This window comes from Apteryx rowi, unplaced genomic scaffold, assembly GCF_003343035.1.
Source record: "Apteryx rowi isolate R43461 unplaced genomic scaffold, aptRow1 scaffold_556, whole genome shotgun sequence".
Taxonomy (NCBI): Eukaryota; Metazoa; Chordata; class Aves; order Apterygiformes; family Apterygidae; genus Apteryx; species Apteryx rowi.
In genome coordinates, this window is record NW_020450823.1 from 213,909 (window position 1) to 227,607 (window position 13,699).

Here is a 13,699-nt window from a genome sequence, read left to right on the forward strand (position 1 = left end):
TGCAAAGGAGTCTGCAGGGACAGAGCACAGCTCTTCATCTTGTTTGTCCTCCCTGCTTTTGAGACCTGAGAGGAGGAGGACTGAGAAGGAGCCTGGGGATATGGCGGAACAGGAAAGGGGAGAGCAGATAAATTTTTGAGATGAGATCCCTGCAATGTGCAATCTCCACAAAAATGGGAGAATCACAGTTGTCTAAAAATAGATATCAACAAGTCTATCTTTCTATTCCCAGTAGGCTTGCCTGATCCCTCAATGATGTATTCTCTCCTGACTGAAAGAGCACTTGCCCCAGAATGTTAGCAGAAAAAAAATGTGGGTATGCAAATGCTCAAAATAGAAATGAGGTTTTTAGGCAGGCTGGTGAAAAGTCCTTTGCTTGTGGTGTTCACTAAAGATCTCCTGAAGTGCAGGAAGTCTCATGGTCTGACAAACAAAATCAAGCACGCAGCCCCAGGAGATTCCACGTGTCTTTTAGCTAATGCACAGCAACATGTTTACAGATGAGCACTAGGTCTTTTTCTAACTTCTGTGTTGATCTAGGTTATAAATCTTAGCCTTATTGTTTTCTGGCCTATGCGTAATTTTGTTATAAATAAGTAATATGTGGACCAAATTTTTATTTTAAACTCCAGCCATTTTTTCTTCATTGTGATTATGAAAATGAAGATAATCCTGATATTGTAATCAGATATCAATATATAGCTTTGTGCAAGAGGGAATTTAGCATTGCTGCCTTTTCTGAGTTGGGAAGCTCTGCAGGATGAACAGAAGTCAAAAGCAAAAGTAGCTTATTTTTGTGCCTTCAGTTGGCATATCCAAGTTATTTTTCAAGTAGCCTTGAATAAGAAAGGCTGAAGGTCCTATACATACAGTTGATGTACATGTACCTGCTAATGTACACAAACTGTACTGAGATGGTATGGCAGGGCAGCAAAGCCTCCCAAAGTAGCAGTCCTCAACAGGAACAGTACACAAGTTTACATTGTTAGCTATCCCATTTTCTCTTTATTTGAAGCAATACTACAGTATATTTTTATTGTTCATTGAGTACTTTTACAATATGTATTTCTAAAGTCATCTACCATAGAAAGTTTATGTACTTAGACTCATAAGTTCACAGTAATTCCTTTATTTTTTACCAGCCTGTTCATCAAGAAGGGGTTCATGTGCATTGTGTGAATAAGTTGCCTAGACATGAGTCAGGTGATAAGCTGGATGCCCAGCTGGAGCTAATGTTTCAGAAGCCAGTGCTGTGTCAGACAACTAGCAAGTGTCAACTAGCACTAGCAAGAGGCTCTCAAGCTGATATCATAATCAAATTAATTATAAAGACTGTGGATTTCAGGAAATCCCATGAGATGCATTACACTAAATGGAGTAGATAGAGGGATCCATAAGAAGAGACTTTGCCGCAGGTAAGAAGTTTCAATTCCAGGAGCAATGCCAAAGGGCTGGGATCTGTCTGGGGATTCAGACCTTAGTTCTTCAAGCTGCAAATCTCTTTTGTCAGCTCTCAGTTGCAGAGAATGCCCTGGAAATCAAACTGTGCAGGATATGGTGTGTTATGACTCATTTTCTTTAAATCTTTTTTCCAGATCTAGTAACTAGTTAATTGATTCTGTAGTTAAGTAGAATAAATCTTGTTTTACCTTCAATGTAAGTTTTGTCTACTAGCAAGTATGATTTTAGGGTGAGCTAGTAAATACCAGGACACCATACTCTCCAAGGATTGACAACATAACAGGAGGATTCTTCTTAGAGTGACCTGCAGCTATGCGAGGTTGGGAGTCCTCAGGATCTGTGAAGTTTTTCTTCAATACAGGATGGTTTAAGGCTGTTAACACTGAATGATATGTTGGAGAGGGGAATTTCCATTTGACATGCATTAGACAGAGCTTCTGTGGAACTCAAAGGCAGTGAAGAGAGAGTAAGTTCACCTGCCAACTTGTGACATTAACTTTTCTCCATCCTTTGCAAGTGGCTTGCTAATGTAGGCCCAGCACCTGAATTTTGTTCTGGACATGGAGGCCTATGCCCACCTGTGGGACCGTGTGTAAGTGTAATACTCTGCTCATATGAAAGAATTTCTTTGTAAGCTCTTTGGAGTTGGAGTCTTCCTCTGTGTTTGTAGAGACCCTAGCATAACACGAAACCGAATCTCAGTTGTGGCATCTGAATACTGCCTTCTTGGAAAGGAAAATAAGCCACATCTTGCAAAAACATATTAAGAAGCTGATACATTTAAATGGCCTCTTTGTAATAGAAGGGTGGGCAAGCAGGAGTTCCATTTTATTCTATAAGGATTTTAGATGTAGCTGTAGTAACTGTATATATATATATATATATTTTTTTGGTAGCTCGTTAATTAATTTAACAGTTCAGAGTAAAGATCAGCGTAAATGCTACCCTTGGAAGGATTCCAAGTGTGATTGTCTTCCAGCTCTTCATCCTAATAAGTTTTTTTTACCTTAATGTTAGAATAAGACATTGGTATTCAAGGCAGCCCAACAAAGGGATCAACACTTTTCTGGGGCTGTGTTAAAGGAGGCCATTGTGAAGAAAGCTTTCAGACACTATTGCCTTGATAAAACCATACTGTAATGCTCTAAAAAAAACAGTAGAGAGACAAAGACAAGGCTCACAATCTGCCAAGACACAAGTGTGTAACACAGACTCAGAATAAGGCACCTCTGCAAAAGAAGAGGAAAGCAGCAGTGAGAGTCCAGAAAGTGTTGCAAATTTTGTTTTTTAACTTTGTAAAAATGTCTACATTCTGCAGCCTGCTCCATGGATGCAGATGTGTTACATTGGATTAAGAAAAAGAGATTTTAAAGTGTATTAAGGCAAGATGTTGGAAGCCCTGCATAGATGTAAAGAAGCAACATGGCCCAGCATATAAAGCGTAAAGAGGGAAACTTAGTTCCTACATAAAAGGTGGAGAGTGCTGCTTAAAACTGGTTAATTCATCAGCACCCACTTAGGTAGAAATTAAAATACTTTAAGCCAAATTATGATTAGATTAAGGCCTTTAATTTGATACACAAATTATATCAGTTTAAGTAAATTAGTTTATGACCAGGCCTGAGGAAACCTTGAGTAACTGCACTGAATTTCCAGGACCACTCAGGTACATACTGCAGAAGGATCAAACTTTCTTCAGTGCAGAGAACTAAACTGTCCTCTTGCATCCTAATTATTAAAAATTTACCCCTTTGTAAAATTATACAGGCTTTTTCAGCTCTTGACTGTGATTTATGCCATATTCTTCAGCTTTTGTTGGTGCTACTGTTAACACTGATAATGACTTGCAGGAATAGTGAGATAAGTATCTTGCCTGTGCTCTTCAGCCTCAAGGGGACACGGGCCTTGTGGACCCATTCCCCCTCTGTGACTTGATAAGGGCAGTGTTTTGCCCACAGTTGGCACTGGAGTGATTAACTGCTCTGTGCATTTTTCAGGAGAATGCTCCGTCACCGGCCAATCCCATTTCAAAAGCTTCGACAACAAGTATTTCACCTTCAGTGGGATTTGTCAGTACTTATTTGCCAAAGATTGTGTGGAAAATTCCTTTTCTGTTATCATCGAGACTGTCCAGGTAACAGCACCCGTGGTGTGTGGGTGTGCGTGTGTGTGTGCACTCTTGAGAGAGTGGGAAGGGCTGTGGGAGTATGGTATGAATTGCAGACGCACACGCCAGCAAAAGTAATTTTCCTGTGAAATAATTAGTTTAAATAACAGATACAGTCTTTCTCCTCGGTTAATAAAGGTTTTGCTTCTTCTTGCTGCCCTTCCTGGGAGGCTACCTGGAGATTTGAATTCGTAAAGAGATCTGGAGAATGAGGCCTTGCTGTCTCTTTGCCAGCTGAACAAATAAACACAGAAGTGGGTGTGCCCCATCCAAAGTATCCTGCAGGCTGGTGGCTCAGGAATTACCATGGAAAATACATTTTCTCAGAATTTGAGTGCATTGTCAGAGTAGTACCTTGGGTTACTTTTCATAAAGTCACGTTGACTAGCAACTTCTGCTGCTCACTAGCTGGTCAGGAAGTCCCAGCTTTCTCCACTCCCCTCTGAAGGAAGTGGGAAAGACAGCTGAAGGTCAGTGGTGACTCAAGGGAAGGAGGAAAGGGTGCCAGACCAGCATGGGGAGGGAAGGGGACCCCAGAGGGGGTGTCATAGGGAGGTTAACTCAGTCCTTTACACATCAACTAGCTGTGCGTGGGAATAGATGAATTAAACTAGAGATCTAAGAGGATACCTAATCAACCAGAGGCAAAGAAAGGAGTAGGACACAGGAAGGGCAGGGAGAGGTAAGAGTGAATCAGAAGACTTAGAACAATGTGAGAAATATTCGTCTGCCTTGCAGATGGAGAGAGACGAGGTGCAGGGGAGAAGCAAGAGGGAGTCACAGGCTCTAGAGAAACGGGGTGTGGTGATTGTACACACAACCTACGCATGTAGCCTGCATCAGAAAGCTCTGATAAAGCAGCTCTAAGGTCACTTGTGTTGTTGAACTGGCATAACAGGTTTCCATTGAAACTTCTCTTTCAAAACCAGAGAGGAAACCTGGAGCATGTAGTCCCCGTTCCTCATCTATATAACCACAGCCTGGAGAATAAATAGGAACAACAGTCTCGGATAATGCAAACTGCATTGCTGTTTTCCAGTCTGATGGGATTTGTTGGGGGGTGTGCCCTCCCTGTACCTACAGCAGTCAGGAGGAGCTGATGATGGATCACCTGGTAGATCACCATGGGTCCCGCTTGCACCCTTATGGTGTAATTCCTGCAAAATGCTTTCCAGGGCTCTGAGATGAGAAGCTGCAGATAGTTCCCTGGTGTGCAAGTGACAGGATAATAGAAGAAAGACTGTGAGTGTGGTATTTGTAGGGTGCAGCAACTAGATCCATAAAAGCATCAAGACACTTAACACCTGAATTAGATGCCTAAATACCTTTTGTGGGCCTGGGGCTAAGGTAAAATCTTGATGTTCAAGGCAAATGTTGGCTTCTCTGTAGTGTGCAGATGATCCTGATGCCATATGCACTCGCTCAGCTTCTATCCGAATCCAGAATATGGAGAACAGCCTCATTAAAATGAAACACGGAGGAGGAATTTCCCTGAATGGACAAGACATACAGATCCCTTTGCTGCAAGGTGTGTTTGCATGGGCTAGCTGTGGCCAGCCACTGAAGGGGTCTCCTTTCTCCTTCATGTTTGCTGGCATGCTTTAGCAGTGTTTTTAAAGGCATCTCACTTGCAGCTTTTGCATTTCCATGCTCTAAAAGTTCTGTCATTCCTGCTTCTCTCCACAGCTGACATCTTAGCTCAGCACCACTAAATTCAGGAGAATTAAGCTGGCCTGAATTTGTGAGACATTTTTTCCCCCCCTCTAATTCAGAAGGTAAAAATCACTCCAGTTATCTTGCAAAATATCACAATTAATTCCCAAGTTTGTGCAGAGTGCAGATGTATACCCTTCTAGGTCTCCTGACTGCCTTAAAGCAGAGCCTATGCACATTCATGAACATTTAAACTGCTGAGCAGGCACAAAGCTTGGGAAGTGTGAAGTGTGCCTGGTTGATACTCCTTGCTTTGACATACCTGTGTACCCCTGCTCTCTGGCCCCAGCTCTGTTGGCCTGTTCAGAGTGGCACAATAGTCCTAGAAGATGAAACACCGCATCCTGGCTTGACTGAAACTGTGTGGTTGTATTCAGGTGCCCTTCGTATCCAGCGTACTGTGATGACTTCTGTTCGTCTCACCTATGGGGAAGATTTGCAGATTGATTGGGATGGTCATGGTAGACTCTTAGTGAAGGTACTCTTTCTTTCTGTCTCTTTTATTTCCTTCTGTTTCCCCCCCCCCCTTATCCCACCCAAACATGTACAAAGATTTGCTTGTTTGAAGTGAGAAATTACTTTGTGTTGCATGTTAGAAATTCCATTCTCTTTTGCTACCCCCAGAGCAATATACAGGTCCTTTTGTATTCCAGAAACACAAACTTTTGCGTCTTACAGCAGCTTGGTAGCCTTTTTTTTTTTTTTTTTTTTTGCAGTGACAGGCATTATTAGCCATGAATAGTTTTGTGTTTTGCACAGCATATACCCTCCAAACTTGATTTTTGCTTTCATTTGCTTTGACTGTCCTTGTCTATAGCAAGGTATTTGCATGACTTAAAATAAATGAAGAATATGGCTATAAGAACGTAGTTATTCATAATTTCCAGGAAAAATCAATTAACTCCTACAAGCCATGTTGCATGCTACTTCTACTATAATGAATGTTTAAAGTCAGTCTTGATTAACAATTAAGGTTTCTCAGCACTGCAGACAGCAGCAGAGTGTAGGAATACCCAAGCTAGGTTTAAGTGAAATGAACTGTAAGGGAAGCAGTCTAGCTGCAACAACACAAAGCTTTATATGAACAACTTTCTCTGTGCTGCAAGCTACAGAATAAATTGCAGCACAGAAAAGCCTGTGAGGAAAGGAAAGGGAATTAACTACTGTGGAATATTCCCCTGTTTGCTGATAAGCTAACACGCACCTGACCCTATTTCAGTGGCTTCTGGAATCACTGGAATGTTTAAATCACTGTTCACCATGCCAAAATATATCCTGTAGTTTGAGTAATACCAAATTCATGGCAGTCCTCTGGGCTGAGTTATGCGGAAGGTCAGATTACATAAGTGCAGTGCTCTCCAAAGGTCTTCAGATCTGCCAAGAGGGTAAACAGCAAACCTATTTTAATGGCCAAGTTGTGATCATCTTCTCTAGCTAAGCCATCTATACCCTATTTGCTCATACAAGAAGCTGTTTTCTTTAGCTCGTGAGGCCTCAGAGGCTGCTAATGTTGTCTCTGAGGGTGTGTTCACTGACTCAAAGGTGTGAGTACATCTGCAGTGTTGTGTCCTGGAGTGATGATCTGCAGGCTGCAGGCATAAGTAATATAGAGCGGCATGCTCCCACATGTTGCTGGGCCACTGCAGACTTCATTGCTCATGCCACATTTGCATGGAAGGGTGTGTTCTTAGCAATCACACAGTCTTGTTGTGTTTGAGGCTAATTTGTAATAAGGGCTCTACGGCTGGACCTTGTGTGGGGCTGTTTTTTTCATTGAGAACATTTCATCAAGGAAGCCAGTTTCTCTGGAGATGCTGCTTATAAAGATCAGCAAGTGCTGCCATTTCAGAATCATGGCATGGGTTTTGCTCTCTTCTTGCCTGCCCAAAAATCTGGTTTAAATATCACATTTGGAACAGTGTAAGGGTTCATGAAAGCTAGTGGGTGCAATAGCTGAAAAGACAACAGAGAAGAAAGGTCAAGAATAACTTTGGAAAGCATCAGTGTTTTTGTTGTTGTTTTGATCTGGCCTGTATCTTTGTGTTCCAAGAGTCCTACAAGTTGTTTTTGGGCTCGGAATAATTCAATTCAGTCCCTTGGCATGTCTCAGAATTTTTGGCTTTCCTCTGTATCCAAAGTATCTTTCTGCCTGGTCAGAGACCCATGTAGCCTGGCAATTTTCTTCTCTTATATTAAATGAATAAATAAATAAAAATCTAATTTTCTGCTTCAGATACTTTACCCAGAAAAGCAGTGGAAGTTCCTCTAATTGTCTGCATTTACTCGGTTCTGCTCTGAATTCCTTCCCTAGCTGTGTATCTGAAGCATCTTTCTTATTGCTTTGGAGAGTTAGTTTATGTTGGATTTGCAGACTGACCTGTTGCCAAATATTTCTGACAATTGGAGGAAGTGATACACTTCCACTATCTTGGCCAGTGCTTCTGGTAAAAATTCTTTCTGTGTTCCCCAAGAAGACACCCCTTTCTGTGACCTCTTGATATCTGAGATTTGAGCTTCCACTCAAGTGCTGGTCTTTCCAAAATATGTCAGAATTTGTGTTTGCATCAGTCATTCTCTGTCTGCAGAGCACATGAAAAAGTCAAGTCCTTGGTCATCGGAATAATGAGGGTACATATTCTTTGAAAATTCCTGATTGATCCTTTTGACACTCTGTATTTGATCTCTGACTGCTGTGTTCTCATGGAGGGAATCATTGGGTTATTTTTTGGAGCTTTTTAATTTTTAATTATACAGAACAGCAGTTTTCTTCAAAATGTGATGTTCTAGCTTTTTTGGTTCTGTTTCACAGGTTATGCCTGCCAATCTGACTAAGACTAACAATCTAGTAAATGCATACAGAGAGCTATTGTAGCATTAAATCACTGAGTCAGATCCCCAGGACAGCTGGTAACACTTGTGATGTACCAGGCCTGGACTTCTAATAGAAGCTGACAATTCCTTGTGGAATAAAAAGCATTTGCACCTTCCTACTGGACGCATGGTTTAGGAGACTTTTTCCCTGTTTACTTCTCAGTTTAGAGTCCCATTTCAGATGTTTCTGGAGCTGCACTAAGAATAGTGCCAGGTGATAAGTATATCTGTTATGTGGGTTGTTTGTAATACTTCTTTTAGTGTGTCATAAGTTTCTGTAGGCAGGAGGAAGATCTAATGTGAGGTAATATAGCTTTAGGGGTAATATTCTTTTCCTTATTTTAATAATAATCCTTAATATTAAGGGCAACAATTCCTCCATCATTGTCTCTGTTTTGGGACTATATAATCTTTTTAAATATTCATCATCTTTTAATATTTTTTAAAAGGTGACATGGCTTCAGGTGCTCTATCTTTTCCCAAATTGCCATTGCACTGGGGAAGATAATTTCACTATATTCAAAAATGCCCTTCCCCCCCTCCCCCAACTGATGCCATATTCATTTACATGAATGAAGGGGGAAAACATGGAAAAAAGTAAACTAGTGTGCTGTTCAAGGCACAAAAGTAAGCCATTTTTTCCCAGGCACCTTCAGTTAACCATCTAAAGTTATCAGTGTAGCATACAAAAATAGTCCTGTTGCTACTACTAATAGCATTTTTATTAGCAGTTTAAAAATGTAGTAGAAGGAGACTGTCTGTATAGTGTTGTCTTCCTATGTATTTAAGAATTCCTTTGATTTTAGATTGTACATGATTCATTCTTTAGAAAACCTTGCCATACAGTGGTGGCCTATTCTGGAGGACGACGAGGCTAACATTGTGTTCTTTAGCTGTCTTCAGTGTATACCGAAAGGATGTGTGGACTATGTGGAAATTACAATGGTAACCAAGGGGACGATTTTCTTACTCCTTCTGGCATGGTGGAAGCTCTTGTGGAAGATTTTGGAAACTCCTGGAAGCTCAATGCAGGTTGCCAAGACTTGTTAAAACAAGACAGCTACCCCTGCAATCTCAATCCTCGTTTAGGTACTGAACTCCATCCAAAGTTAACATGCGCTGATGTGTAGGAATGTGTAATCTTCGACTTTACTTTTATTTTTTTTTTTAATTATGTAAAAAAGAAAAGCAGCCAGTGTTGCTCACATTACTAGTAGGGTCACTGTAATCTCTGTAAAAGAAAAAATGAAGCACTGATTGAGGCAGGCTATGGAAAATGGAATGTTTTGTGAAAATTGAAAACAAAAAATCACTAATCTGGAATCATGCTGACCTTCAGTTTGAGCCACAGTCAAAACTGGATCATTACAGCCATGGCATAAACATGTATTGCTCAAGGGGAACACATATAGAACTGATAGCAATAATATACGTTTGTCCTCTGGGTGGACAAAACACCCATCCTTTTCACCCCTCTGTCCTTATACCTTTTTACTTTTTCTGATCCTCTGTCTCCCTTTTCTTACTGCATTCCAACATGCAGTGTTCCTCTTCTCTATACTGCCTGACTGTCCTGGTTGGACACGGAGAGCAATTTTCAGAGCAATTTTCTTGTGCTGGGTGTTGCATCAGCCTCTGGTTTCCAGAAAGAGGAAGCACACACAAAACTTTGTGGCCACAGACCAGAGCAGGCACTGCTGATTTGTGAGTGTGGTGCAGCCTAAAAGGCTTAATTTTGCAAATGTAAAAAGCAGCAAAAAGCAGGAGCCCTGTAAAATGAAGTATGGTGCCAGGAATGGTAGTAACAGAATAGAAAATTATTGCTGTTCCTTGATTTGTTTTACTAGTGAAACATTATTCTTTTAGTGGAGGATAACCTATAAGCAATGATGCTATGCCTACTCGATCCCGTTTTATTCCTCTGGTTATTTTTTACTCAAAAGCAAAAGAAGATGCTTACTGTGGCTCTTCTAGTTTGCCTTAAAAGCCAGTGGTTGCTTGAGCACATGCATACTGTTTGTCTCTTTTTAGCCAAGTATGCTGAGGACTCCTGCTCCATTCTGATGTCTTCTGTATTTGAACCCTGTCACCGTGAAGTCAGTCCCACTCCCTATGTGAAGAACTGCCGCTTTGATGTTTGCTCTTGTGCTGATGGCAAGGATTGTCTGTGCTCTGCTATTGCTACTTACACAACAGCATGTGCTCGGAAGGGTGTCCTGATCCAGTGGAGAGAACCTGACTTCTGCCGTAAGTGCACTGCTCCTAAAAACTGCTTATTTTCTTTGCCTCTCTGGAAATCCATGGCAATGTCGAGTGATAAGTCAGGAGTGAGATGATTTCTGCAAGGTGCGAAGTATTTCTTATGGAAAAAGATAGAAAGAGTACATCTTTCCTCCACTTGAGGAAGGATGCAGAGCACCCAGTGCTTCACAAAAACTGTTCAGCACCAGGGAAAAGAGGCAATGATCCAACATAGCTCAGCTGATCTGGTGACTGGAATTCAATTTTCAGCTGGATTTAAGTTTTAGCTACTCATCTGAAAAATGTCTGAGTGTCTCAGGGTGGGAATTTCCAAGTGATTTGTAGTAAAATACAAATTGCATTTTTGGTACCTCCTTCCTTTGAGGCCCATGCTTCCTGGCTCCTGACCTCTTCAGTGACCTCTTCCTGACTTTAGTGGAAAATGAGGAAATTGAGTACCTACTCACAAAGGTAGGTACTTGGTCAAGTGGTATCACAGAGCAGAATCACAGAATTATAAACAAATTTAGATCAGAAGGGACATCTAGCAGTCTTCTGGTACAATCCCTGCTCAAAGCAGAGCTAGCATAGAGCAGGCTGCCCAGGGACTCATCCAGTCAATTTTTGAATATCTCTAAGGATGGAGATCCCACAGCCTCTCTGAGCACCAGTCCCAGGGTTTGGAGACCCCCCTAGCGGTTTGATCATCATCCTAGCAGTGCAGAGGTCTGAGGTCTATGTGAGTTCTCATTTCTTGTATGCCATTCAGCTAGTGGGTGAACATCATTTTGCTGGCCATATCTGAGCTCCTTTCTTTCTGCTGCTTGTAAGTTCTAGTGTGATTTTGAAGCTAGTTCAAAAAGACAGCCTGAACCTTGATCAAAAGTCTGTGAATGGCTCCACTGAGCTAGATAAACAGGAGCTTTAGCTGTGGTGCTTTGTATGGACATTTAACTCCTATGAAAGTCATCAAGAATCAAGTGTTAATTTCCCCTGAGAATCATTTGCAGGATCCCAACTGTAATACGTGGAGGATCCTGGTTCAAAAGCTTGCCATCTGAAAAATGAGACATTGCAAGGGGATAGAACAAATATTCAGACTACAGATTTGAGGTATGGAGGCGGGGGTAATAGAAAGAATAGGATGTTTTTGCATAGATCAGTCCTGTGCAAGATCAATAGCCGAACTGCTAAGAAGCTGGAACAGAAGAAGCAAGAACCTTTTATTTATTTTTTTTCTTTCTCTGTTAGGTCAATGTGGTAGGAAAAAAATCCATTGCAATGGAATTTTGATGGAATGTACATACCCTTTTCCCCATAAATATTTGTGAAATGGATGTTTTTTCCATTTTCCTGAGCAACTTTACTATTAAGGAAAGAAGACAATTGAGAATTTTGGGGAAAAGCATGTATTTTTGGCTGCTTTCCAAATCTATTCCATTACTTCTTCTCAAACTGTGGGTGGGGAAGCCATTTACGAACTGAGTCACTGTAGAAACTAGAAGAGAGAGAGAGGTCACTGGCATTCCATCTGATAGGATCTGTACCAGTAAAGTTAGTGGCTACAGCTTCTGCAGGCTGGATAGTATTTACTGTGAATGAGAACAAAACCAAGTTTATGTTAAACTGCTGCATGGTTTCATAATATTTTACCTGATTTATGTAAATGTTCAGATAGTGGAACAATAATGTAATAAAAATTCTTTTAAAAAATGTGCAGGTCTGGAGGCTGAAAGAAAACAGTGATAACGCACCATTGTTCTTTCTGTAATTGAACAAGTCAATTTTCACAATTAATCTTTAATAGTGCAGACCTGCTTCCTCTTCTCTGTGCATTATGGAGTGCTTTATGCCCTCATATAGTGATGATTTCCCTGATTGCAGATCCATCAGTCCCCATTAAATTATCCTGATGCCCCAGACATCTCCTGTCACATGAGGAAGAACAATCACTTCTTTAATGGATCTGAGACGTGAATGTGCAGATTGCATAATTCATGCTGATGGTCCAGTGCACTGAACCTGTGCTCTGCTCCGGTGTTGGTCAACTGAGATTCAATTTCTTGGGAAATGACTTAACAGACTGCTTGATTTGTAGTGGATCAGTGGCAGGGATATAACCTGTAGCACAGTATTCCTGGTTCTAAACTGCTGTGTGGCAAGCTATCAAACACATTCACTCTCTAAGTCTTTAAAATGTTTTTAGTTTCATTTTGATCATGTAAGAGCTGGGTGCTATCTTTGCAGCCCACTGTGGATAAGCAATAGAACCAGTCCCTTAAGGGTGCATGGAAGGAGGAGGTAGGCCATAATGTAAGGGTCCGTGTCTCTCATGTGCTCTAATTCTCATACACACACACACACACACGTGCATGCGCGCGTATGTGTATATATTATATATATACACACACATAATAATGTATGTGTGTATGTGTATGTATATATAAACATATGCATACATATACCTGTGTGTGTGTGTATATGTATATATATATGTGTTTGGGGACAAGGGCAAATCAGTCACTAGGTGTCTTGACCTTTCTTCAGGTTTCAGGGATATGTTGGTCAGCTGCCTATTTGCCTTGAGGTGGTGGTAGGCAGGCTGGTGGTTTACTCGTGTTTACATAGCTTCTGTGTGACGATTTGTATGGGGATCAGCAGGGGGTAGATCCAGGTGTGTCATAGTGGTGAGTAGGGAATTAAGGGCAGGATCTGAGCAGCCTTTGAGGAATGACTATATTATATAGTGCGGAAATGCTCACCATTCTGGCCACTGCTGGTGGAGCAGCTCTGTTAAATCTAGTTGTGATGGGGTGCCTCTTAACCCAGCACCTCTGACCTAGATGTGATTGGGTTTTCACGTTGAGCTACCTGAGCAGCTGGTCAAAACTTATGTCCCTTTCACTGTGGGTTGAAAACCCACCCAGAAGAAGCTGGACAAGCTATCTGACAAATACTGGTCTGCCAGTGCTTTCCCACTATACCTCCTCTCATCCCCAGGACAGGCTGAGCACAGCATCTAGCTGTTTCAGTTTTGTACACAGACTAGATGCACCTCGCCTTTTCCTCTCATTCTCCTGGCAGTAATGGGAGAGGATTTTTTTAGTGACAGTATGTTACAAAGCATACAGACAACAGTCCCCTCCCAGGTCAGTTCTCCTGCATTTTTTACTGTTAAAAACAGATGTCTATGAGAGGTGACCGTGCAGCGTAATGGAACTTGGAATGCGAACGTGGCTTTGGGTA

The 13,699-nt window shown here is 41.4% G+C and overlaps 1 protein-coding gene across 1 annotated transcript in view; it reads left to right on the forward strand.

Moving 5' to 3' along the window:
- VWF (von Willebrand factor) overlaps positions 1-13,699 on the forward strand; it is a 148,634-nt gene that overhangs the window by 30,749 nt on the left and 104,186 nt on the right. Inside the window, exons 11-15 of the mRNA XM_026081615.1 lie at positions 3,459-3,595; positions 5,018-5,156; positions 5,719-5,819; positions 9,106-9,301; positions 10,244-10,459. Coding sequence (XP_025937400.1) covers positions 3,459-3,595; positions 5,018-5,156; positions 5,719-5,819; positions 9,106-9,301; positions 10,244-10,459 — 789 coding nt within the window. The remainder of the gene's footprint in view (positions 1-3,458; positions 3,596-5,017; positions 5,157-5,718; positions 5,820-9,105; positions 9,302-10,243; positions 10,460-13,699) is intronic.